Genomic DNA, 26,703 nt, shown 5'->3' on the forward strand with positions numbered 1-26,703 from the left:
ATCTCTCTAGTTCTTGTAACAGTCATTTCTTGAGAATTCAGGAATAAGGATGCTAGGAGAAGGCCTTTTTCACTCACTGCACATGAAAAAGTTACTTCCACATCATCACATGAATGTTCACCATGGCCTGAGTGAGCCCAGCGAACTCACTGACTTGCAGTGATTTCCTCCCCAGCAGATGTGTCCACACGCAAACAGGAGTTCACAGATTCAGCCCAAGTCACTTGCTTTCAGTCACCTTCAGTCTGGCTGTCTCTCAGAGGAAACAGTTTGAGTTGCACAAAGGCATGGGAAGTCAAGAAGTCTCAACCCTCCCCAGGCTGCTTTCCTAAAACCATTGTGCTCAACAGCCTTGACTGAGTCATAGTAACCTCTCCTGATCCCTTGAAAGGTGCCAAAGCATTTGGCTCTGGTCCTGCGGCCATTCAGAGAATGTTTCAGGGGGATGGGGTGGTTCCAGAGCACAGAGAAGGCACCAGTCCCCTGAGATATTTTGGCAAATCCCAAAGGTGAGTGGAGATGAGGTGAAGCCTCCCCAGTTCCCAGAGTCTCATAGGGAGGCCTAGAGTGGGGGAGGGGCAGAAAAGCCAGTGGGCATCCCAGATCTAAAGCCACACCTGCCTGATGCACCTGTTGGTCAAGCATTTCTATCAAGTACTAAAGGCTAGAGTGGCAACCCAAAGGCAAACACAGATCCCATAGGAAAAAAGCCCTGCCACGAAGCCTTCTTTTCTCAGAATCCCTCGAAAACATGTGCCATGTAAATATATGACCTCAGTTATAAACAGCCACGTTCCCTTTAGAATCAGAAGCAACTGTTTAACTTTATCAGGCACCACAGACACATCAAAGCAGAAGGAGCCTTGCTCGGCAACTTGGAGTCCTGCTGATGACAATTTCTTTTTTTTTTTTTTTTTTTTAAATGAAGCCTTAAAAAAAGAAGCAAACTTTATTCCCCTTATAGGTTAAAGGCTGCACAAATCTGGCTTGCTCTCCGAAGGCCTCCAAATTCAAAGGGAACATATTTGGACAGCATGTGACTCACTGCCTTGGTTTCCTAGGCAGTTATCTTTCATTACATAAGGGTTTATATGAACTTGCACACGATGGTATCTGGTTACACTCTGTATATGGGCTTCACCCACCTTCCCTGCAGCTGCATCTCTGTTGTGAAGTTTTTATAAAACTCGGAGCTAGTAAAGTAGTAAAGATTGTGTTTGTCTACTCGGCAAGAGATAGTTTGGCTGGTTCCGTCATGGGCACCCTGGGAGCTCTTGAGGAGACTTCTGACTTTGGGTAAATAAGAAACCCCTGCAAGAAAGGTGGGCATGAGAAAGTCGTTACCTTTCTGTCAATATTAAGTGGGTTTTATTGCTCCCTTCCTTATGGTGCTTCCACACTGAATTCTCTCTGCCGATCTGTTTTCGATTACCTCAGATCTTTATAAAATGAACTACAAAAACACAATTTAAAAACTGGCATCCATCACCAGTGACCACGTCCAAGAGTAAGAAAATAGAAAAGTTGGACCCTGAAGAGCCAGCCTAATTTTTATTGTACATGAATGTCCTCTTCACAAAAAGTCAGCTGGTTTAGATTCATTCTGTTATGATTTGTAATATCTAAATGGAATTTTCTTCAAAGCGCCCTTGATTGATTGACCCTTAGCTGAACGTTTTGTTTTTATTTTGAGGCTGACAATAATGTTTGTTGGCGTGTGTTCCGCTTCAGCTGCGTTGGGACGCCATGAAGCTATCTTTATGAGTCATCCAACCACAATCCTAAATACATGTCAGCAAAGGAAATATTATCTGAAAAGGGAAAAATCCCTTTGATGTGCTTCAACATGCAGAGATTTCTGCGAGTTTTGGAAGCTCTGCCCGCTTGTAAGGAACGGTGTACGCTTACACTTTTCTTTTTCCCCTTTTGGCCTACTCTGTGCCTCAAAAGACCACCCATCGCTCGAAAACAGTTCTGCTCTTTCAGCGGCAAAGTGTGTCATTTGGTTTTAGCACATTCATTTGCCGGCGCTGTGTTTATATTAAGGGAAGCCAAACCGAGAGATGAAATGTTACAAGGGTGAAGTACAAAGTCGACTCAATTTTTCTCAAGTTAGGAGATGCCAGTGATTTATATCCCAGCTCCAATTTTGATTTTTTTATGTAGCAGTGGAAAGAATTAATAAAATGCACAGCTCTTGGAGATGCGGAGGGAGGAAGGGGAGTGAGGTCTGGACAACTGGCTGGAGTTTTTGTCAGATATTCATAGAATGTTGGGGAAAAACATTCTGCTTAGCTAGCAGTGCCCTCATGAGACAGAATGGCAGCAAGTAAGGAAAATAACAAGATAAATGAAATTTTTGCAGCTGCAAGTAAAATATTGAGAATCTGCACTTTTTTATTGATCTTTATGATCCTATTGCCAAGAGCCACTTTGTGGTGACAAAATATGTTGACAAGTGCATATCTCACCGCCGTGAAAAATGTGGTGAAGGATTCGCCTTATGTCTACAGTGTTGTACAAGGAACAGATTGCCCTGCTATGGCCAGTTCCTTACAGAAAGGCTAAATTTAAGGTTCACCAACCCTGAACCTTTTTATCTTGAACTTGAGGCTAATGTTTGTAGCAATTCTTCACTGAGAAAACCGATCACAGGCTCCTCTTTTTTCTTTTTTTTTTAAATCTGTAGGTTTTTATTCACTGTGCCACGGCTGTTTAGTTCTTGGTACCTTCACTCTGTCATTTCATAGTGTAATCTTTCAGCCAGAGTAAAGTGCCCCTCTTGTATTTATTGAATTTCCATCCACTTCACATAAGAGGGTTATTTTCCTTCTTCTTCTGTATCAAATTTTAGAGGAAAAAAAAGCTATGGGGAAGATTTTTATTTCTCTTAGCCCTTATATCACAAAGCTGCTTAATTTTATTACAAATTTGAGAACTCCCATGCCAAGTTGTAAGAATACACCTAACGCTTTTCCTTCAAATAAGAAATCAATGGTGTTAATTTGTATGTGGGGTCGACGTACCAGAGTCTGCAGTTTACCAAGAAAGAGAATTTTCTCGTTAGTGTGAGATGAAATTTTTTCTTTAAATGAACTCTTCCTTTCTGCTGACTCTCCGGGGCCAAATATCTGTCTCTTTGGCCAGGATGTTCCATGGAAGGACACTGTGGAAATAAACTGTGAGCTATTTATTGTACTGGGTTACAGGCTCTAATTGGTTGCTGGGAACGATAAGGTGGGTGCAGATTTTATTACAAACAGAAATTGTTTAGGCGGGAAACTGGGCAGAACTTTTTTGGGGCAATAACAATGTGGATGGAGCATGTGAGTCCTACCGATTACTAAGCTGGGTTTTCTTTTGTTTTGAATAGGTCGAATATATTCTACCGAGCCTGTATAGATATTCCCAGGGGTACCGAGCTTCTCGTGTGGTACAATGACAGCTATACGTCTTTCTTTGGGATCCCTTTACAATGCATTGCCCAGGATGAAAACTGTAAGAATTTATTTTAGCTCTGAATTCACATTTCCAAATACCTATTTCAAAGCTAACTTTTAAAATAAGAGTGTTGTTTGAAACTCCTGAAATGTGGTTCACTCTGCTGTGTAACACAAATGTGCACAAGTCTGTTCCATCATTTTATTTTTCCTGTATATCCTGTGCTTTTTCCAAGGATGTCTTGACCTATACAGCTCAATGTTTTTTCACCCATTTATGATTTCAAAACCTTTGTCCTAGTTTAAATCATTGCCAGCAGCGGTGTTAAGGCAGCTGGTATCTACTGAGTACCAACTATGTGTCTGGTTCCAAGAGCAGCATAAGTTATAACTTCTGCTCTGAAGGATTGCACAGTCTTGCTGGAGTCACACTGTTTGCAAAAACGAAGTAAGGAGACAACACTTTCTTTAATCAGGAACAACACCCCTCCAGTCAATTGGCTTTTCTTCCTCTTAAGTAGTTGTTGGAGTAAGAAATGGTAGTCAAAACCATAGACATATGATTGAGGAATTTGTCTCTAAACATCTTAGTCTAAAATGAACCGTGTAATTTTCTTCTATCTTTATTACTGTTACTATCATTATGTTTGAAAAAATAATTTAATGCAAACCTTTGCAGTAGTTTTCATATAAACTTTATATATTTGTTTTTATCAATTTTGGGGAAAATGTTATAAGGTGATTTCTAGTATTTGGAATAGATTTAGATTTGGGTGATTTTGATGTGCTTCAGTGAGAAACACTGGTTTGAATGATGCAATTTTTTTCTTGTCATCCAACTGACTGATCTGTGAACTGATAAATTTGGATTATGCAGTAGAAAAAGAAGCAGAGAGAACAGATTTATGTAAGAAACTTAATTTTGGGGAAAAAAAGTGTTATTTTAATTTTTCCTTCTCCACTTACTTTCTCTCACACACATATGAACTGAAAAAAATATTTATAATATTACTGATCAAAATGCTGATGATCAGATATTTCTTTTCCATGTTATCTTTGTTTTCTTTGTAAAAAAAAAATAGAATCCTCAAAAAGCATATTATGCTCAACTTTCTTTTTCTATTTTACCCTAACCCCAAACCAATCTCAAATCAAAAAAATGAATCTTTGGACATATAAGTACATTCCTCTTACTTACCAAGTTTCCATTGGAAAGTTTTTTTTTCTGCAGTAATGCTCCTATTTGAGGGAGTGTCTGTTTTCACAGGGGAAAATCTCCGTGTTGGACATGAGTGTGTGGTTGGTGTTAGAAGCAGAAATGGCCATGGCGGCCAGTATGCTCTGTCTTCCCAGGATGGCTCCATGCTCAGCTCTCCCAAGACTGGGTGTAGGTACACATGTGGAAAAGCACTGTTATCAGCTCCCCTGGTTAGAACCTCGGTGTAGCTTCACCTTCTAAAAGATGGAATCTGATCCAGAAAGATTCCATAAATCCTATACGGCCTTCTATTTCCTTCTTCAGTACAGCCTACTACAGACTGAAGATATTCTGGTGTGCATGTCAAGGAATGTCTGGAAGTAAACACATCAAAGTCTAGAGTTCTAAAGTACGTAGCACATAGTCCAAAAATTCATTCATTCATTAGATAGTTGTTGAATACATACTAAGGACCAGTGTCATTGCTGCATACTGTAAGTACAGCAGGAACAAGACATACAGGAAGTCCTGCCCTCATGGAGCGTATAGTCTAATGGAGGGAGACAGATTATCAACCAATAAATAAGTAAGTTAGTTTGTCGTGTGATGATAAGTGTCATAGAGATAACAAAGCAGAGAAGGGGCGAGGAGTGCTAGGAATTGGGAGTTGCGGGTTTAGAGATGACCAATGTGGGCCCTATGAGGAAGGTGGCCTTTGGGCAAAGACTTAAGGAAGTGAAAGAACAAGCCACATGTTCTTTGGGAGCAGAGTGTTGCAGGCAGCTGGACTCCAAGCATAAAGGCTCAAGATGGAGATGCTACTGGCCTGTAGGAAGGGCATCACAATGGTTAGCATAGGTATGTCAGCTGGAGAGAGTGGGTTGGGGGGAGTTAACTTAGATCTGGGGACAAGAATCTTATAAAGTCCAGAAGGTCACTGTCAAGACTCTGGATTTTACTCTGTTTGCATTGGACAAATGCAGTATTGTAGAGTTTCAAGCAGAAGAGTGATATGATCTGACTGAAGTTGTTACAGGTTTACTCTGGCCACTTAGTGGAGATCTGACAGTGAGGGTGAGGATGGAGCAGGATCCAGCTAGAGGCTCTTGCTGGAATCCAGGGAGGAGGGGTGATGGTGGTTTGGACCAGGGTAAAAGTGGTGGAGGTGGTGAGAAGCGCTTGGATTCTGGATACATTTTGAAGGTAAAGTCAACAGCCTTTGCTGACACGTTGGATGCCGAGTAAGAGAAAGGAGTCAAGGATAACTCCAGGGCTTTGGTCTGAAGAGCTGGGTGGATGGAGTGGCCACTTAACTGGATTACGAGTCACTCATGGGAAGCGTGAAGTGACTGCTCAGGGAATGCTCTTCTTCCCTTTGACGTGGATCTCTGGGGTGGAAGTCTCACATCTGCAACATTGCTTCTACCTTGTGATGCTGTTACAAAGATGAGAGGGATTTAGGGCCTGGGCTGGATGATTTGGGTTTTATGTGCCATTCACAGCCACCTGACTGTGGTGTCTGGGAGTGTACCAGCTGGTCTCCAGGTTGTATGCTAGTGCCATCCAAAATGTGCTTGGTGGCAACCCCAGGGGCATTGCTTCTCAGACCTTCTTTCTCCCATAGTTCAGCCTTTGTGAAGCATTCTTGAGGTTGCTGATTAGAGTATTGAATAAACTCTACCAGGGCACATGTTATGCATCATTTAGCACCTGAAATCCTTGGAAGGAAATTCGCAAAACTTCAGCACTTTCAAGTATTATGGATTCAGTAGACAAACCATGTAGCTCTTTTGGGTTGAGTTCAGAGCTCTAAGTAAGGGTGGAGGGAAGTTGAAAGATAATTAAGTCATTGACTAAAATGTTCAACAGTGACAATCCCCCATCCCCCTAAGGGTATTATAGGAATTTTATTTCAGTTCCTGTCTCAAAGTCGTATATCTATCATGGGATTGGCCACCCAAGAAACCAGTAGAAAGCTTCATCAGATGGCGTGGGGGTAGATATACAGCTTTGACTCTAACTGGAAGATGGATTCTCATTCCATATGATTCACAGAGGTACCTAGGGAGGCTTTATAATGAGGGCTCTTTTTTCTGTACCGAGAAAATACTCGGTGTGATTTAAAAGAGCAAATGTGTGAAAGGGCATGGACAGATAATTTAACAGATAGCCTTTCACAGCCCTGAGTAATTTAAATCATCTCACCAGGATTAGCAATTTGAAGACAATTTTTATTCTACCAAGCTAGCCACAAAATAAATTAGGTACCTTATAAAGAAGCTTCTTGAGATCAAAGACTTATTTGACAAAATGCCTCCACAGAGCCTCCTTCTAGTGCTGTGCACACAGTAAACAATACACGCTCACTGGATACATATTGAGGATTTTACTGCCATTATTAGAAGCGATGGATACAAAGTTCAGCCAGCTGTTTTTTCTTGGTTAATGAAATTGTTACATGATCCAAGACATTCAAGGAAAATATGATTTTGCTTAGTGAATAATACTTATTAAGCACTTTCATTTATAAAAATACCACTTTCTTCCCATGGTTCTTTCAACAGTGAAAGTACACATTTCCTATTGAGCGTGTGGGGTGGGTTCAGGCTTCAGGCACTGGCCCCTCTGGCAGCGGCCACGAAGCAGTGGGACACGCTCCCTGCCCGGACAAGCCATTGAAAGCCGCCTTGCCTCAAAGAGAGGGCAGCGTTTCACACAGGCATTTGGGCTCTGGAAGCAATTCGTATGTTATTTTCTTTAAGAAAGAAAAAAGAAAAAAACCCATAGTTCTAAATGTAATAGAGCTGCAAAGAGAGCACGGCTGCGTCCACTGTGGGCCTTTCAGAAGAGCCTGAAGGAACGCCTGTGTCGACAGATTGTATCCGCAAGGAGGAATGAGGTTCCCCAAAGCTTCCAGTGGGGGATTAGCTCCTGCAGAGTGTAAAGACCATAGTGTATTCATATTCATTTCAGAGGAAATTAAAAAAAAAAACCTGGGAATAAATGTTAAACAAGTCTTCCTGCTGCTTTTTCTGTCTTGGCATATGAAGCTGAGGTGGTGGAATGTGAAACTTGATGGCAACACAGAGGTTGTTACACTGGACTAAACTCTGTCTGAGAGAGGCCTGCCTTTTCGTTTTGATTTTAAAGAGCAGAAAATAAAGACGGGCACCTCTGCATGGTGCCCTGGCCCCACCATCCCACCAACAGTGTGGAACTAGGCCCTGGGTAGAGAAGGCTCCATCAAGCCTTCTGTCTGTGAACATTGAGGAGATGATGGTATAGTTCAGTCCAACAAGAACATCGGTCTGCAAGACCCTATGGGGAGCATCGTGATGGGGAACAAAACCTCAGACCCTGTCCTCGAAGGGCTCAGTGTAGGAGAAGGCACATAAGCAAAAACTACACTGTAGAACCTAATACGGGTGCCTTGTGACATGGCCATAGCAGGGAGCTGGCCTCGGTGGTGTCAGTGATAGTCAGTCAGTTCTGGCTGACTCTTTGCGACCCCATGGACTGTAGCCCGCCAGGCTCCTCTGTCCATGGAATTCTCCCAGGCAAGAATACTGGAGTTGGTAGCCATTCCATTCTCTAGGGGATCTTCCCAACCCAGGGGTCAAACCTAGGTCTCTTGCATTGCAGGCAGATTCTCCACTCTCTGAGCCACCAGGCCGGTAGGCTCGGTGTTAATGCAGTTGGGACAAGTCCAGTTCCAGGCCCTCGTGCACAGTGGGCAGCTGAGATTGGACCCCTCCCATAAATCCTGGAATCAGAAATCACTGTCCCTGAATGGGGACTAGAAAGTGCTACCCTCAGGCCCATAGTCCAAGGAGCTCTCCATTTGGGGCCATTGATGAAAGCAGTATGTCGCATTCCAAAACCGGCCCCAGCTATGGGAGGGTATGGAGTTGGGTTTTGCATTACCTGCCAGTTGTGGAAACCTTAAGCCAAGAAGCTGATATAAAACTTGGCCCAGAACTGGAGGAACATGGGGGGTCCTAGAACAAGCAGAGAAGAGTTCCACCCCAGAGGTATCTGCTCAGGACTCCAATAGAAGGCAGTGGCCACTGAAAAACACCTTCATTGAAGGAAGCGGCAAAAGACACAGAGGAGCCCGCTGTCATGAGAGTTTTGACCTCTTGGATGCCTCAGTCCTTGGCGCCTTGCGAGCCTTGCTTTAGGATTGAGGCCCGCATCCCTCCGCTTTCTGAGGGTGTAGAGGGCTGAGAGCTGAATTGTCTTCAGCCTACAGAGCCACTTTACCCGTGGTCGTGTTCCCTCCCCGTGTAGCCTGTGTCCAGGGACTGGTCAGTGTGGGTGGGTATTAAGGACTGCTCCCGTTATTCCAAAGCCAGATGACTCGAAAGGTTAATTAAGTGCTTAGTTAAGTGCTTTTAATTGCTCTTGACACCATCCTCTCTCCTCGTTCTGCAGTAAACCTCTTGTACACAAAACGCAGATCTCCATTTCAGACTGTTTCCCAGGGGACCTGAATTCAGACAGGTGCTACCAGATTTATATTGCCAGCTCAGACTTCTCACTGGAGACCCAGGCTCCTGTCAACCTGTTGAATTCCCACCTGCACTTGCCTGTCTCACAGATGTCTCAAACTCAACATATTGAACTGAAACCATCCTACTCTGTCCCCCAAGCTGTCTCTCTCCCAATTCAGTACCTCACTCCCATTCACTCAGCTGTTCTTTCTAGAAACCTTGACACCTTGTTCTTTCTCAGCCCATCTGTCTAGTCATTCATAAATCCCTGTTGATTATATATTCTTAAATGCTTTTCTTTCCATTTTTGCTGCCACCTCCCGATCAGCCTCACAGACAGCTTTGGCCTGGACCTCTGCATTTTTCTTTTTAGTATCACAGCAGCCAAAGTGAAGTCTCATTGATTTTGTTGTTTCAGTTTAATCACTTATTTGGTTAAAAGTTAGTTTTTAACTAACTTTTGGTTCCGTTGATCAGAATTCAGAAGATAATATGGACATGTAATTCTTCTTCCAGAGGCAGTGAGTTGACACATTCTAAGGTGTCCTTCCAGATGTATTTTTTTGCCCATTCTCTCATTTGTGCACATTCTCCCTCTTTTTCTCTGCCTCTCTGTTCCTGGTGGCTTAGATGGTAAAGAATCTGCCTGCAATGCAGGAGACCTGGGTTCAACCCCTGGGTCGGGAAGATCCCCTAGAGAATGGAATGGCAACCCCCTCCAGTATTCTTGCCTGGAGAATCCCATGGACAGAGGAGCCTGGAAGGCTAGAGACTATAAGGTCACAAAGAGTCGGACATGACTGAACAACTAACACTACTACTATTAGATTTTTTGTACTGCAGCTCACTTTTTCATTTAATGATATAGGGTGATGATGCATTTAAAGTATAAGTGCAATCACCTTACACCCTAGCTTCATCCCCTTTTTTGGATTGCCGTTACTCTTATAATCAATCCCCAGCTCTTTAAAATGATAGCCCATGGACTACATATAGTCTTCAGAAATGTTTTGTATGGCTCACTTAGTGTTTTGTAAAATTCTAATTCAAGCATCATCAGACTGCCTATGCTCTATTTGGTTTGCTACAGATCCCACCGTCCTCTGTTGTACTAACTTACTTCACATTCAAGGTATCTGTCTCAAGGAAACTATCTTTCCTACCTCAAGTTTCCAGCCCTGATAGATGTTTTCCTGACTCCTTTTCTTCTCTGTCACAGCAGTTATACTTGTAGAGACTATATATTGTCAATTCTAAGATTTGCATATTTTTTTGCATTTTAATCTTTCTGAACCTGGTCTTACAATGCACAGTGACTTAAAATTAATGACAGTGACTTAAAATTAATGGTGCAGCTTGCAATTCATGGAACTTTAAATTTGATGAAACCAAGTAAATAATTGTGAAGACGTTTGTATATCTGTCTCTCTCATGAGAGTTTAAATGGTCTGAGAGTCGGGCTATTACTGTCCTGTTCCTCTATATCTGCAGCGCTTGCAGTGTCTGGCTTGTCACCAATGCTCTGTAAGCACTCATGGGCTGAATGAATGACTGAGGGTGTAAAATAGGACTTTGTTATACAGATCCTGTATTGCTCTCTCTCAGAATTTTAATTTCGCAGGATTTGGTGAGTTCACGTTATTTCTTGAGTATATCCTTTAGAGCTTCCAGAGTTTTCCCTCTCCCCCTCAATCTTTGTCTTATAGACTGAAGACAAAGTCTTCTTTGCTTACCATGTCTTCATGGAGAAACCCCTTTATCCTTTGGAGGAATTTCCTTAGTTGTCTCTGGGCATTTTGCAGTTGTCTGGACTGTCTTGGCTTGGGATAGCATAGTCTTTTCTGATTCATTTCTTGTCCTCTTATAATTCCCTGTTTTTCATTAACACTTTTGTTTATTGGCCCCATCAAAGTGGTATTCAGAAAGAATGATCCTCTGCGTCCTTTAAGTCCTGCTTAAAGTTCTAGACCTTTAAGGGTATCTAGACCTCTAGGGTCTGTGGGCATGTGCAGGCACTCTGCAGAACAACTTTGAGAGCAAATACAGTTCTTTTGTGAAAATTATCCATTCCTAGCTTTACTTTTTTCTCTCTCTAAATTATATGCCCATTTCGTTCAGTAAGATTGAATTTATTCACAAGTACAAGAAAAGGTGATGCCAAAAGCAGAATATAGAGTGTAAGCATTGCTGGTATATCTTGAAAACATGTTTGTTTTGAGGACCCTGTAAGAGAAAATAAGACAGAGAATAAGCATCCCAACTCCTATTACCTCAATGCTCTTATTATCATTAACTTAGATCCCTGTTTATCCCAAATCATCCTAAAAGCTAATATAAACTTTTCTTTGTTACTATTTTGACTTTGGTTATTAAACTTAGAAAAATCTATTGGCCCACACATTCTTTTCTTTAATAAAAAGGTGATGTGACCTTAACAATTTTTGAAAATGAGTTTCTTGAGTTACTTTCCAAGAGCTTAAGTGAGAAGTCAGCCTTTATAATCTATACTCAGAGTATTATTTGTATGATTTCCCCCAGAGACATCATATTCCTCTTTCCAGCAGTGAGCTTCTGGCTGGCTTTCCTGCTCTCTTGCATGTTGATGACATCTTCATTCCACAGTCTCCCCACCCTGCCTTCCTTCCTGCTAGTCTGGCCTTCCCAACCCACCAGAGCTCTGTGTTGCCTGAAGACCTGCGGGTTTCCCTTTGCTTTATCTCTTCCGGATTAGTTATAAATGGGCTAAGTAAGAGGAGTTTTACCTTAATCTCTTGACAGTACTGGTGTTTTGTTTTTTAAGAAAGAGCCAAAACATAAAACATTTCTCTTATCTTTCAGTATGTAGTTTAGAAGTCACAGCCTCTGTGCAATCAAAGGTTTTTTTGAAAGTCTAAAATGTGTGCACACATTTCATATTGGTGATACACTTTTGCCCCAGAAGTTGAAATTATACACAAATTTTATACATGAAATATAGACATAAATATGTATATGCATGGGTTTGTAGGTGCATTTATAACTTTTATGTTTATTTATGGGTTTGTATACACACACAAAAAACCTCTGTACTAGCTGTGAAATGTCCTTTTTTATTTTTGCAACACAGCTATTGAGTAGACACAGAATTGGATTGTGGTCAGGAAAAAAAAAATCACCCTGGAAATCAGAGAGCTAAAACTTCCAGCTTAGCTGTGTCCTTAACCAAATGTGTGACCATGGCCAGTTATTAGACCATGAGCAAATTATTAGACCTTCAGCTTTTTTTTTTTTTTTTTCTTTTTTTGGTTATAAGAGAGGGTAGAACTGGATCAGTTGTTCTCATATCTATATATTATAAGTATTTGGGGGGAATTTTTAAAAATGCAGATGCCCAGGCCCTACCAAGAGATTCTGGTATTTTTAAGAAAATCTCCCCTGTGAGTCTATTATGCATTCAGGGTAAAGAACTGCCAACTAGACAAACTCTCCCTTGGTCTGTGAGTCTCTTTTTTAAGTTGATAGTTCTCCTTCCTAAGACAGGACGGGCCAGGCCAACTGCATGGGCCAATCCAGAGCCCTGCAAGATAAGCTGTTCCTTTGTTGAATTCACCTTATACATGTGATTATTACAACACTCAGAGGTAAAGCGTCCTTGTTGTTGATGTTCAGTCACTCAGTCATGTCCGACTCTTTGCGACCCATGGACTGCAGCATGCTAGGCTTCTGTGTCCTCCATCTCCTGGAATTTGCTCAGACTTCTATCCATTGAGTTGATGATGTCATCCAACCATCTCATCCTCTATTGCCCCCTTTTCCTCCTGCCCTCAGTCTTTCTCAGCATCACAGGGTCTTCTCCAGTGAGTCAGCCCTTCACTTCAGGGGCCCACAGTATTGGAGCTGCAGCATCAGCCCAATGAAGAGTTCTTGCACTATCTCATTCAGTCCTTCTGATGACCGTTTTACATTTTACCAAGGACTAAATTGTGGATTTAGATGTCCTATACTTGCCCACAGTCAAAAGTAATACAGTCAGCCCTCTGTATCCGTGGGTTCCATCTGCAGATTCAACCAACCACAGATGAAACATATTGGAAGAAAAATTCTAGAAAGTGCCAAAAAGCAAAACTTGAATTTGCTGTATGTTGGCAACTATTTACATAGCACTTAAATGGTATTAAGTGTTATAACTAATCTAGAGATGACTTTAAGTATCCAGCACGGTGTGAGTAGATTATATGCAAATACTGTGCCATTTTATATAAGGGACTTGCGCATCAGCAGATTTGGGGATCTGCAAGGGTTCTGGAACCAAACCCCTCTGGATACCAAGGGACGGCTGTAGATAGTGGAGTTTAAATCTTGGCCATCTGAATCACTAAGCCATGCTGCTATTACTGTGAAGATTGTTGTTTCCACTGCCCTCATTTTACAGATGAGGAAACAGAGACAGAGAGATTGTGTAACTTGCCTTAGGTGACCAAGCTAATAAAAGGCAGAGTTAGGATCTGAACATAGCTCTTTGTGATTCGAAAGCCCAACTTTCAAGCTCCATGACTGCTACTCTGTTGCCTCCCACTTCACCTTATCCACTGCACCCTGTCTGTGCATTGTGCCTCTCTCGGGCCCTCCCTGAACACTAATTCTTTCTTTTTTCTTGCTGTTCCTATGCTCAAAAACAGTCAGTGTCTGTTTCTTAGGCCCAAGGTCTTTTGTTTATTTATTTATTTGGACGTTAAAGGCCCACTGAGGTCTGCCCCCTGCCGCCCTTTTATTCCCCCAGTGCCGAAAACCCATGCTGTGTTCTGTCGGCCTGATTCCCCGCCATCCCACCAGCGTGCCAGACTTCTGTCTCCAGGCATCTTTCATAGGGTTGCCTTCATCCTTCAGCCAGTTTTCCTTGAAAACCTGTTTTGTGCTGACAGGATCGAGCGGAAGGCCTGAAATCCAGAGGGCCTGAATCTCCCTTCTCTGCTCAAAGCCCCCTTCTCGGGGAGCCCTCCTTCCTCTCCCTGTCCCCTGCTGCACCTCCCATCTCAACGGTCTCCACATCTGGGCTGCAGTGTGGAGCCTCATTATGGAGTCTTTTATCTCAGGTCATAAGTAACTCTGTGAGGGCAAAGACCATCTATGAAAATCTTGAGCAGATAATCATTGCTTAATAAATAGACATTGAATGAGTTCATTTTGGATAATTGTGCTTTCCCCCTCAAATCAAACTGTCTGCTCTTACATTTATTCTGAGACCAGAAAAGCCAATTTTTAAAATACAGACTTACAGGAATTTTTTTAGATGTTGTTTGTTATTATGACTTCTAGGAATTTTTTAGAAGCCTGTGCTTTGCTTATTTGAAGGGCAAATAAAACTGATCTCAAACTTTTGCTGTTCTCCCAGTAAATGTCCCCTCGACAGTCATGGAAGCCATGTGCAGACAGGACGCCCTGCAGCCCTTCAACAAGAGCAGCAAACTCTCCCAGGCTCCCCAGCAGCGCTCTGTTGTCTTCCCCCAGACTCCGTGCGGCAGGAACTTCTCCCTCCTGGATAAGTCAGGGCCCCTGGAATCTGGATTTAATCAAATCAGCGTGAAGAACCAGCGCGTCCTGGCGAGCCCCACCTCCACCAGCCAGCTCCACTCGGAGTTCAGTGACTGGCACCTCTGGAAATGTGGGCAGTGCTTTAAGACTTTTACGCAGCGGATCCTGCTACAGATGCACGTGTGCACACAGAACCCTGACAGGTAACCCCACCTCTCGTCGTTCCCAGGGTGTGCGTGCTTGTGAGACTCACTGCTTGCCTTCCTGTCGCCTCTTCCGGCCACACCTGGGGGAAAATCCTGCAATCAGAGGTCTGGAAAGTTGAGAGTCATGTGAGGTGCTTCTTTGGCTTTATTGTGTAGAAGGGCTGCATGAACGGGGGCTGCAGAAAGGAATCTGTCACTTTCCAAAGAGCTCTGCCTGGGTCTAAAGGGAGGCAAAATAGAAGGTGCAAACTTATGAATATCATAGGTGGAAAAATGAGGTCAGGATAATTAGAATCCTCTCTGTCTTCCAAAGATAATATAGCTGCCCGCTCCGCTGCTGTCACAGTCGTCTCAGGGTTCACCTCCAGTGTACCGTGGGTATGAACTTAATTAAGTACTAAGAGGTAATGAATTGGAATTTTTTGCTTAGTACTATTTTTCTTCAGAGCATGCAAACCCATAAATCCTGCAAAGCTGTCAAAAGGAAATACCTACTCTGCTAGTGATGTGGAGGAAAACAGATGCCACTTATTCAATAAACTAATATCCACACAGAAGAAAAATGTTGACTAGATACCTCGGAGTCAAAGTTGGTTTGAAAGTTTGTCAATAAAGAATTTTATGGCCATGAACTGAAGATGAAATTTAGCTGAACAAGTGAATTAAAATTTCAGGTACTTTGATGAGTGGCACAGTAGACATAATGGAACTATTATTTATGAATCAAAACGGGTTTATTCGACAGTCTTGATAGCTGGGAGCGCAAAAGACAAAAATCAAATTAATTCAGTAAGAAAGGACAGTGTTTTATCTCTCCTTCACATCCTATGAAAATTTGATTAAATGCAAACTACCTAAAAAACTTTTTAATATAAAGGCAGAAAGTAAATTTTGGAAGTAGAATAGGAGACTCCAAAGCAGGACTCCTGAATTAATTTTCTTAATTTAGCCACTGATTAACCTTAAGCCACTCAGCACTCCTTGCCCTAAGATATATGCACCCAACTGTCCCCTCCTTAGCTCTGCAGGATACAGCAGTGTGCTGGAACCCAAGCAGGCAGGGAGGATGTTGGAGAGGGGGCAGATCTTTTTTATTTTTTTAATTTATTTTATTTCCATTTAATTTATATTTTTTATCTTTTTATTTCAGATAATGATCCATTTTTAGGGTACACATGCATTTTTATGTGTGTATATGTTTTCTTTTGTGCCATGCTAGACACCACTTGCTTGGCATCAAAGCATTGCTGTAACTGATTGATGTTGAAACATTCATATTAAGGCCATTAAGGCAGCTGTGTCTGTATCATCTTTTACCTTCAGTAGGAGAGCCTCCTGGTGAAAATACCAACAGACTTCTGCATATCTTTGTAGTGTTGGCTTTAAGGGAACACAAAAGTTTTGGAAATGTTTTTCTTACTCCAGAAGGATTTTTTTTTTTTTTTTTAATTTGCTTTCCTTGCAAGTATACAGATAGCCTAAAGATATATCTTTTCAAAGTTTGCAAAGCATTTTGGTTGTTTTTTTTTTAATATAAGAAGTGCATTACAATTTGTTATTATAAACTTGCTTTTTAAATTGAGGGACTTTAGGTATGCATGAGTTTAGGTGTATCCTGAGAGATTCATTGTGATCATCACAACTGAATACACTAGGTAAGATGAAATGATAGTTGAAAATTTCTGGATGGAGGAACCGAAAGCTTAGCTTTGAGTATGACGACTTCACACTGAATGTCATATGAAACAATGAAATATATCATGGTAAATAAAAAGATAGCAAAACAGACTGTTTTGTCTGACCTCAGTTTCGCTTCGAAAACCCTGTGTGTATTCTGGTTTAAGTTCCTGTGAAGTCTGTTCTGTCAGATAATAGTGTTAGAATTTGTAAAGCATCTATGTAATCTGTCAGACAAGTGCCCGACAAATTAGAAAACTTACGAAGTGTACAAAATACACTTCCACGAGAGACTGTTAGGTTATTGCCAATTCCAAGCTAATCTAGAGCTACTGGCAAAAATCCAGGTGGCTTGAGACTCCTATCCTGTGTGAGACCCCACTGGGCTTGTTTGATGCAGATGTCCAGGCGTGGTTTGGCCAGGCCCTCCCAGATGGGGTGAAGTAATGTACTTGATATGCAGGTAGATCACCTCATCTCCTTCTCCTTTCCCTGTACTTTGTTGGTGAAGACTTGAGAGGGGGTCACCATCATTCATGAATAAGTTAAAAGTAAGAATTATGACTTCAATGAAGGAGTCCTTTTATAGGCAGAGTAATAAAGTACAGTGTTTCTTATTAATAACAGGGAGATGCTTGAATTATTCCATCACATTTGAGTTGGTTAGTGGGGGTAAGGGAAATAGAGATGCTCAGTCTCCTTGACCCACTAGTTTCACTGAGATACATAATGTGCTTTCAGGATATAGGCTTGGAAGAGCTGTATGGCTGGTGTTCCACACTCTCACAAGCTTTCCTGTACCAGCACATTTGGGGGTAGAAGACGTTCTCTCCATAATTCTTAACCACATGAGTGAATTTCTGCAGAGGAGAAATATATAGAACTGAAGTGGAGCATCACTTTGTGCATAGTTGTGAGATTTGGAGTCTTTTATTATCCACGTGGAGACTTTGAACTGCTGAATAGACGTATTTTCTTTAGTGATTGACTCCATAAATTAACTGACTTTTAGTCCTTGGCAGTTTGTGCCCATTCAGCCCTAAACAGTGAAAAAACTTAGAACCTGCCAGTCAGAAACCATTTCCCTTCTATTTGAAAAACACAAATGCTTTTATTTTGATAGGAAAATCTTGCTACAACTAGAGGCAAGAAAGGGAGACTCAGAAGACAAAGTCAAAAAGTAAACAAGCTAGAGTTTAGTTTCAGATGTGTCCAAGTTTTGAAACAGTCCCCCGAATCTTAGGTCCAAAAGATTTTTCACTCAACAGACTGAATATTTGGCCATGAAACCCAAGACATTTGAACTTTCATCAAAGAGACTGTGTGTGTCTTTATTTGTAAGCTTTTTCATGTGAGGGACCATCAGTAAGTCTATGCCTTGATACAAAGGAAAGAGATCCGAGGATACCCAGGATTGGCAGCCTTACCGATTTTCACTGCCATATTATTTACATTGAACACAAGAGGAAAATTCATTTGACCTGGCAAAGTAGCAGTTAGCATTAAAGATAAAAATATACCCATAATAGGGTCCAGAAGCCACAGGATTGTTATTTCTTAATTTTGTGTTAATGTCACGTCAGACTCTGTGACCCCATGGACTGTAGCCCACCAGGCTCCTCCATCCATGGGATTCTCCAGGCAAAAGTACTGGAGGGGGTTGCCATTTCCTTCTCCAGGGGATCTTCCCAACCCAGGGATCGAACCCAGGTCTCCCACATTGTAGGCAGACACTTTACCATCTGAGCCACCAGGGATGTCCTAATATTAAACATACCTCCCCACCGCTCCAAATTTCTTCTTCCCTTTTCTCAAGCTACTGACTTTTTCTTTCATGAGTAAATTCAAAGGGAGGAAGCTATAGGAATCTAGATCAACCTAGATATTATTTAGGGATTTCAAAAAACATTTATGGTTTAGCATAAGTTTATTCCAGGTGGTGCAGTGGTAAAGAATCTGCCTAACAATGCATGTGATGCAATCCCTGGGTTGGGAATATCTCCTGGAGAAGGGAATAGCAACCCACTCCAGTATTCCTGCTTGGGAAATTCCATGGACAGAGGAACTTGGTGAGCTACAGTCCATGGGGTCGCAAAGAGTCAGACATGACAGAGTGACCAAGTGTACACACAGGCACATAAGCTTATCATCCAGGCCAGGGCAGCTTGACAGACTTGTGCTTGAACCAGGAATTAGAAATCCCTTTCCCTTCTGTTTTTTGCTGCAGAGACTCTCCAAGGTCCCACTGGGGGTAGTGGCAGTGGTCGTGGCGCTCCAGAAAGGAGTAAGCAAAGCCTTCAATCACAGTGGGTTATTTTCTGATGAATATGTTCTATTTTATTCTCTGCAGAATGTCTCTACAGTGCTTATCTTTATTTTGCATCATTTTCCTTTCCTTCTTGATTGTGCCACATGGGGAAAGCTTGCCTTTACACTCGTGGACACACTCACATTTGACACACTCACAAATATCAGCCACTCACATTTGTGTTTTGAGCGTCCTTGTTTATATAATTGTATGTGGAAGTACCAGAGGGGAAGATAACTCTAGAAAGAGCTGTGTGATGGGAGGAACCTGAAGATAATCCATCACCATAATAGTTGCTTTGGAATGCATCGGTGTTTCTGTTCCATTGTTTCCCCCTCCCCTACGTGTGAAGGTTATCTTCTCCCTAGCTCTCCATGTTCTCCGAGTGTCTTGGCTCTGTACTTCTGCCAGTCTCCTGAAATCTTTTCCTTCTTACATAGAGCTTAGTTCTTTTCTCACTCAATACAGCCTGCAGTGACCTAAACGGCGCCCCGTTTGAAGTCTCTGGGGATGGGCTCTAGGGCTTGACTGACGGGGAGCACGGAGGGAACGTGGGCCCAACTGAACAGCTTTTGTCCTGGAGGCTTTCATGCCATGAAAGAAAAATCAAGGAAGGATTAATAATATTTTAAACCAAACCACACTTAATTTTGTTAAACCTTTCATCCTTTTCCTGTGTGTACACCAAACCAATTACAGACGCAGAGTAAATGAATTGCACATTTTACTCGTCATCTTTGGCAGAGGAGCCACCAGTTGCAGAGAATGCCAGGGGATGCAGAAAACCATCCTGCTGCTTTCTTTCTGCGTAGAAATTTACCGGCATTGATATATGCTAACTAAATCGACCCAGGCTTTGTCTGTTTTTTTAGATATTTCATTGTTGAGGACGGAGCACCTCCTACTTTTTCTTGAAACTTGATATTTCTGTGTTGGAACAAGCCACACAAGGTTATTTAAATTAATCCAAATTAAGTAAAATAATATTTTAGTTTCTTAGTCACCCTAGCCGCGTTTCCAGTGTTCAGTGGCTGTGTGTGTCTCGTGGTTCCCCTACTGAATAGTGTAGATACAGAACATTCCATCAGCACTGCTAGGTATCTCAAGTAGTGTTTAGAAAAAACCAAACAGCCAAAAGCTTTTTCTGGTTACTAGATGTGATTGCTTTGTGAGGAATGCTCATTGCATTTGTCTGGAGAATAATAAAATGATATATGTGTATGATAACTTGAAGAGAATCCAAGTGCTTTAGAAAGGAGAGTCTATTTAGTTGCCCAGTGACCTGCGATCCTATCAAGAGTGAAGCTGAACACGGCACATGACAATGCCAGTCTTCCTGAGCTGCTTCTGCATCAAAGGGATGCAGACTTTGGGAATTGAAATGGATCGTATCCAAGAGTTTAATAAATTAAGACTTACTTTTTTGTTGTTGATAGTTTCATTTTTTTCACTTAAAAAAATTCTATTTGTAGAACTTTTCAAACCCTACCCTCTATTCTATGAGTCTTTTTTTAAAATGTACAATTTTTAAAGGTTACTTTCCATTTATAGTTACAACACAATATTGAATGTATTCCCCTTGTGCAAGACATCCTTAAGCCTATCTTACACCCAAGAGTTTGCATCTCCCACTCTTCCATCCCTATATTGCCCCTATACAACCAGACCTTGAAAAGTTAATGGGAATGTTAGTCATCAGAATAAAAAGCTGAGAAATGGCAAGTGATTCTGTGCCCTCAAAGCCGTTTAGATGTAAACTGAGAGGTGAGGAGTCAGGGTGTGCTAATAAAAACATACCTACAGAGTCTTAAATCCTGAGGTCAATTGTTTCCAAACAAGTTGTGACATCTGAGATTCTGTAGTAACCATGATGTTTTCTAAGCGCTGCTCTTGGGCATGAAGATTTTATTCTGTCTTAAAGGTATTCCTGTGTGCTTAGGTCAACACTGGGATGCAATCAATGTTAAATTGACTTTTTGATCATTTCCTTTTATTCATTCTTGAGAAATATTGAAAATCCAGAGAAAGAAAGATCTTGTCTATATTTCCTGAGGGCTCACTTTCCATATATTTCTAGGCTGAAAGAGAGGATCTGTTATTATAATGGCAAATAGAGTACACATTTTGGTACTAAAGTCTACATAATATAAGTATCTGCAAAGGTGAATATGACAATATGGTCTAAAATCTTACTCTTCAGGGTACCAGAATTAAAGGGATATCACTTTGTTTTTTGAGATCAGCTAAAGTTTGTTCCTGTATTTCAGTTCTAGATTTTCTTGTTGCTTGGAAGTCTCAATGGTTTACCAAGTTAGTTTAAATAGTCCATATTTTAATTAGCAGGATTAGAGACAAAACTGTGGAAGCCTGGGTACAGGGCACTGGCTGGACGGTGGAGGGTGGAGGTCACATGGTTGATGCTGTCTCCCATGAGGCTGCGTCTTGGCCAGATCCTTAGGTGGCACATGTTTGTTGATTATCTAAAAGCAGGAGCAGAACAGGATGGGATGTGAGAGGGCAACTAGTTCAGTCCATCCTGCTTACCAGAGCGATGAGGGACAGGGAAGTTGGGCGACTTGTCAAGTCCCACAGCTGATTAGGTTCAGAGGCTGAAGCAGGACTCATCTCCATTTCCCTCATTTGAGGCCATTCCATTCATTCAGCTGAATTGTGCAGAGTTTTAAAAGCTGTGCCATAGGTCACGGGATACCTAGCAAACCTCTCTCAGGCTAGTACTGGCCAAGGTGATGTTTTAGAATCCAGTTTGCCTTTCATTGTTGTTACCTTGATATAAGAATTCAGCATAAACCCCTCTGTGGTCATTTTTTCTCTTTGGTGTGTAAATCTTTGCCACCTTGATTATTAGTATAAGAAGGCTGGAATGACTTCTGACTACAGGAGATAAATCACTCCAACTTTTGACAGAAGAATTAGAAAAAAAGAAGAAAAGATTAATTGGTTTTATTTAGTGGCTTATTTTTTATTGTGATAGCTATTAAAAATAGATAACCAGAGGCTAATAAATGTTAATGGTCCTTCACTATTAGAAAAATCAATTGTCAGTGGATATAGCATATATTAATACATTATTTTGTTTATGATCTTCAGTAACATTAAAGAAATTCACCCCGAGAGAATGATTTCTGGAGGACCCCTCTAAGGCTAATGGTTACTACAAAGAATAGATTTGGCAAAAGGACATTCTCATCTACATATAATTTTAATGACATCAAAGCTTTATTTTATCATTGTAATAAAATGCATGTGCAATTTGTCAAGTTTGATAAACTCCTTACCAAGGACTCTTATATATTTCTTGGAAACTTGTTTGAAAGCAGATAGATTTCTAAATGTAAGTAATTAAAATTGTATAGTATTGAGTTATTGACCAATCCTGGACTATTAATCAAGCTAAAAAATTCTACAATCAGTGCTCAGTGTGCTGAAGCCTGGTAAAATAATAGTATTTGTGTTCAGTGAGGCAAGTAGCCACAATTAAGCACTTCACTTGACAAATGAGAGGGTACACTTTATTTTGCACTTAATTGAGTTGTTGTACATGCTCGGTCACCGTTGTCTCCTGGCCCTACATTTTGGTTTCCAGTCATTGGAACGTATGCATTTGCTAAAGGTAGAGCAGTTAAGACTGTTTTAGTCACTGGCTTTCTAAACACAGCCAGAAATGTTTGCGCCACAAGCCAGGGCTTCCTGAGCTCTCTTGATATCTCTCATGACAGATTATTAATTTTCTTAACAAAAATTTTGATAAACAAATTAGAGCCCTGTCAAGGAATGATATAAAATAGCCTCAAATAGGGAAAACTCCCCAGGTTTTATATCACTCACCAGATTCTGCTTAAGTAAGCAGAAGAGCTTCTGTAGAGAAGACAGAATTTTAATCTATTTTATGAAAACCAAAAATTGATTTCCTTCTCAGGAGCTGAAAAGAACGTGCTCTGATAATCTTGCTAATTATCAGGTATTTGTCACAACTTCCTTCCATTTGCTTTTGCATCCCAGTCTTCCTCCTGCAAACATAGTGATATCCTGTCATTTCTGGGCTACTATAAATCATCGCTTGCTACCAGATTAAACTGGGGAGCTGAAGTTTCAGAAAAAGACCCAGTGGATAAATATAAGTCAGGGTTGTGGGTGGGGAGAGAGTAAATTGAAATCAGGATGTCTTTTTCAAAGAAGCAAATCTTAGTGCATGACCGTGTTGATCTGTGCGCTACCAGATAGCCACAAGTTGGGGATGTGCTGTAGACAGAGCCCAGGACCACCTAGTATCTTTTAAAACACACATGCAGCTTGTCAACTTGCCTGCCTGTTTGCCTGGGACTTAGAATAAAGTCCAATCACTCTTGAGTGACCTTGGCATCAAGAGCTTATTTCCTTTGAGGACAGTTTATCTTCCATTTTCTGAACTGACAGAGATAATAATAACTGCTTTCCTTGAGGATTATTGTAAAGATTAAACCAGATAATTGATTTTAACGCACTTTGTAAAGTTAAAGTGCCACAGAATTACGAGAGACAATTACATATTTTCTCTTATACCATTCTGCTTCATCAAGTCTGTACTCTCAAAGCTCCCATATTTGCCTGGGGGTGGGGATCAAAGTAGGAAATAGAAGTTGTGGAAATGGTGTGGTTAATATTGGAAAGGAATATTCGTGGGGGTATTGAATGTGTCTCATCAGCTTTGTGAATTTTGTTCCTGTGGCAACAAGTATAGTAATGAGAACCCAGTGGCCCCAGCTCTATGCTTTGTTACAAAAACTGAATGTTACCATAACATTTTGGCCCTAGCCTCGTGATGCTAACTTCTACTGACTAATGTAGAATATAATGACCAGGTAGTGTCTTCATTTGTTGCAGACCTTACCAATGCGGCCACTGCTCCCAGTCCTTTTCCCAGCCTTCAGAACTGAGGAACCACGTGGTCACTCACTCCAGTGACCGGCCTTTCAAATGCGGCTACTGTGGTCGTGCCTTTGCTGGGGCCACCACTCTCAACAACCACATCCGAACCCACACTGGAGAAAAGCCCTTCAAGTAAGTAGTGGCTCGTGCTGCCTCCTTCCTTTCTCCTCGCCTTTCCTGAGAGCCGGCAGACAAGGTGGGCAGCAGTGCCCACCTCAGCCAGCTGCTGGAGAAGGCTGGGTATAAAGTCAGCGTCCAGACTGCAGAATTACCTGCTTGTGTAGTAGCTGATGCTGGGAAAATGAATTCAGAATATTTATATACTGAGCCTGGCTTGAGCTGTGCAGCCTTGAACATGAGACATTCTTTGTGATCTGTTTTCTCATAAGTAAAATAATGAAGTAGGAATGAGTAATTTAGAGATTCTTTCTAGTTTCTCAGGGTCTGTGCCTCTGGAATTTGAACTGGGAGCCTCGCAGAGTGCCATCTGTGGCCATCTGCAAGGTGGCCACAGTTGAGAACAGCTGAATAATTGTCTCTTGGGAAATTTGAACCCTTTAAAATTCTGATGAATGATTTCCTCCTCTTTTATATGTAAGGAGGTTTGAATCTATTACAGCAGCTAACTGGTAGCTTCTCAATGTGCCCCTTTGGATTTCAGACTTACCATGGTAATGAAAGAAAGAAAAACAAAACCAAACACAGGACATGTTTGAGTTCTTGAGGATTCAAGGAATGTGGAAAGAGGTAGACAAGGGCTTTGGCTAAGGCAAGGACACCTGAGCAGGAAATGATGTTTCTAGATACAGCACAGTCATGAAAACAGCGGACGTTTGAATCCTGTAAGATGGCCTTTTCATTCTCTCACCCATTCGTTCATGTATGTGTGTGTTCATTCATGCAGCAAATATTTATTGAGCACCTTCTTTTGTGCTAGGCACACTGCTAGGCATAAGAGATAAAAAGGTGAATGAGACTCAGCCCCCTAATCTTTGACGACCTCATAGTTTTGGGGGAAGCCCAATTAATAAGCAAGTATTACCACATAGGGGAAGGCGCAAAATTGAAAAACAGTAAGGCGTGTGTATACAGCGTTTCGGGTAGCACGGAAGTGGAGTAATCAATGCTGTCTGGAGGAGATGAGGTTTAAGGTATGTTTTGAATGCTGAGTAGGAGTTTTCCAGACTTACAAGGGAAGAAGGCTTTCTGGAAGCCCATGTGGGATATGGAAAGGCTTGGGAGTGTGAACCAGCTTGTGTGAACAATTGGTCATCTCAGAACAGGTTTTACTGTCTGTGTGATAGGCTCTTCTTTGTTCAGCCCTCTTACCTCTCTCTTTGCTCATTTGCCATGATGACTGTACTTCATTAAGAAGGAGCATGAAAAGGGCATGGATGTACACTCTGTTTACCTTCTGTTCAGTTCAGTTCAGTCACTTAGTTGTGTCTGACTCTTTGTGACCCCATGGACTGCAGAAAGCCAGGCTTCCCTGTCTTTCACTATCTCCCGGAGTTTCCTCAAACTCATGTTCATTGAATCAGTGATGCTATCCAACCATCTCATCCTCTGTCATCCCCTTCTCCTCTTGCCTTCAGTCTTTCCCAGCATCAGGGTCTTTTCCAGTGAGTCAGCTCTTTGCATCAGATGGTGAAAGTATTGGGGCTTCAGCATCAGTGCTTCCAGTGAATATTCAGGGTTGATTTCCTTTAGGATTGACTGGTTTGATCTCCTTGCTTCTATAGGATAAGATCAAGCAAGAAAGGAAATGATTCAGGCAGTAGGAGGCGAATCCCCTTGCTGGTCTCAGCCAAGGAGTCTCCGCAGAGTGTCAGTCCGCATGCTTTTCCCTCCGGACCTGCCGGGTGGAGCATGTGGTTGCCATGGTGCTCAGCCGGAGGCGGGGCTTGGCTCACAGTGGCAGAGTCCTGTTGGTCTGCATCCCGCATGCCTCAGTGTCCGCAGCTGAGGGAAAGGTCATAAACACTCATCTTCACCCACTTCCTCACGAATTAGTAACCTTTATTCATTATTCTTAACTATTTTCCATTGTGGTTTAATTTACGACATTAATTAATAATTGCAAGTTTTCATTTTTGTCTATGTTTGGTGGGTGGAGCTTGTTTGTTGCATAAGACATCTGGTGAGGGGACTGGATGAGGTCTAAAAATCCAGCCTGCACCACACCAGGCAGGCGTGTTCTCTGGGGCTGCCATAGCCCTGAGCAGCCCCTTTCTTTCTAGTCCACTGTGAGAACCAAGTGGGTTAGCACAGCCCTGGAGTTCCCTAGGGCAGGTGTCTGTGTCCTGCACAGTGGGCTTTGTCATTGCCCCAGGTCCTCAGGGGGTTCACAATCTCTGGTTTCACCACTGCTCTGGATGTGGGAGATAACAATGGCACACTCCCTGTGCCTATGAGCAGGAGAGCTCTTCAAAAGCAGAGATGCAAGAGGGCCAACGATCCTCCTGGCCCCTTAGAGAAGGTAGCCAGACAGACACAGTGCCAGGCATCAGATTGATTTTTATCTTGTTGCTGTGTAAATAGATTTTAGTAATTAATTGAAGAGGTTTCAGGGTCAGAATGGGAAATAGATTTCTGTTAATGTTAAGGTGTTACTTAAGTGTAACCTCGTTGACTCCACTCAATTTTTTTCCTCTAACATCCCGTTTTTGTCATGTTTCCAATAAAGGTGCCATTTTAACTTACTTTTAATTCATGAGATTAGTAGTTCCAGGACTTTAGTATTTGTATGTTTTTCCTTTATCAAAGTATTTTTAGGGACCGTAACCTAATTTCATCTGGAAAAACAAAGAAACCCCAGAGTTGGTTGGATCAGATTCTTTGTGCATGGTTTAGTTCCTTCTGCTGCTTCTTGTATTAAGATAGCCACATGCTGCGGGGTTTTTAAAATTTTTTCAAATATATATTGCCAGGGGAGACCTGAGTG

General features: G+C 41.8%; 1 protein-coding gene across 2 annotated transcripts in view; it reads left to right on the plus strand.

Annotated features, from left to right (window-relative positions):
- The window catches only part of PRDM6 (PR/SET domain 6), a 108,527-nt gene that overhangs the window by 76,625 nt on the left and 5,199 nt on the right, over positions 1-26,703 (plus strand). For both annotated transcript variants that reach the window (XM_027546978.1, XM_027546979.1), the window contains 3 exons: positions 3,374-3,498; positions 14,503-14,845; positions 23,715-23,891. In XM_027546978.1, the coding sequence (XP_027402779.1) occupies positions 3,374-3,498; positions 14,503-14,845; positions 23,715-23,891 (645 nt within the window). The remainder of the gene's footprint in view (positions 1-3,373; positions 3,499-14,502; positions 14,846-23,714; positions 23,892-26,703) is intronic.

Source organism: Bos indicus x Bos taurus, chromosome 7, assembly GCF_003369695.1.
Source record: "Bos indicus x Bos taurus breed Angus x Brahman F1 hybrid chromosome 7, Bos_hybrid_MaternalHap_v2.0, whole genome shotgun sequence".
Lineage (NCBI taxonomy): Eukaryota > Metazoa > Chordata > Mammalia > Artiodactyla > Bovidae > Bos > Bos indicus x Bos taurus.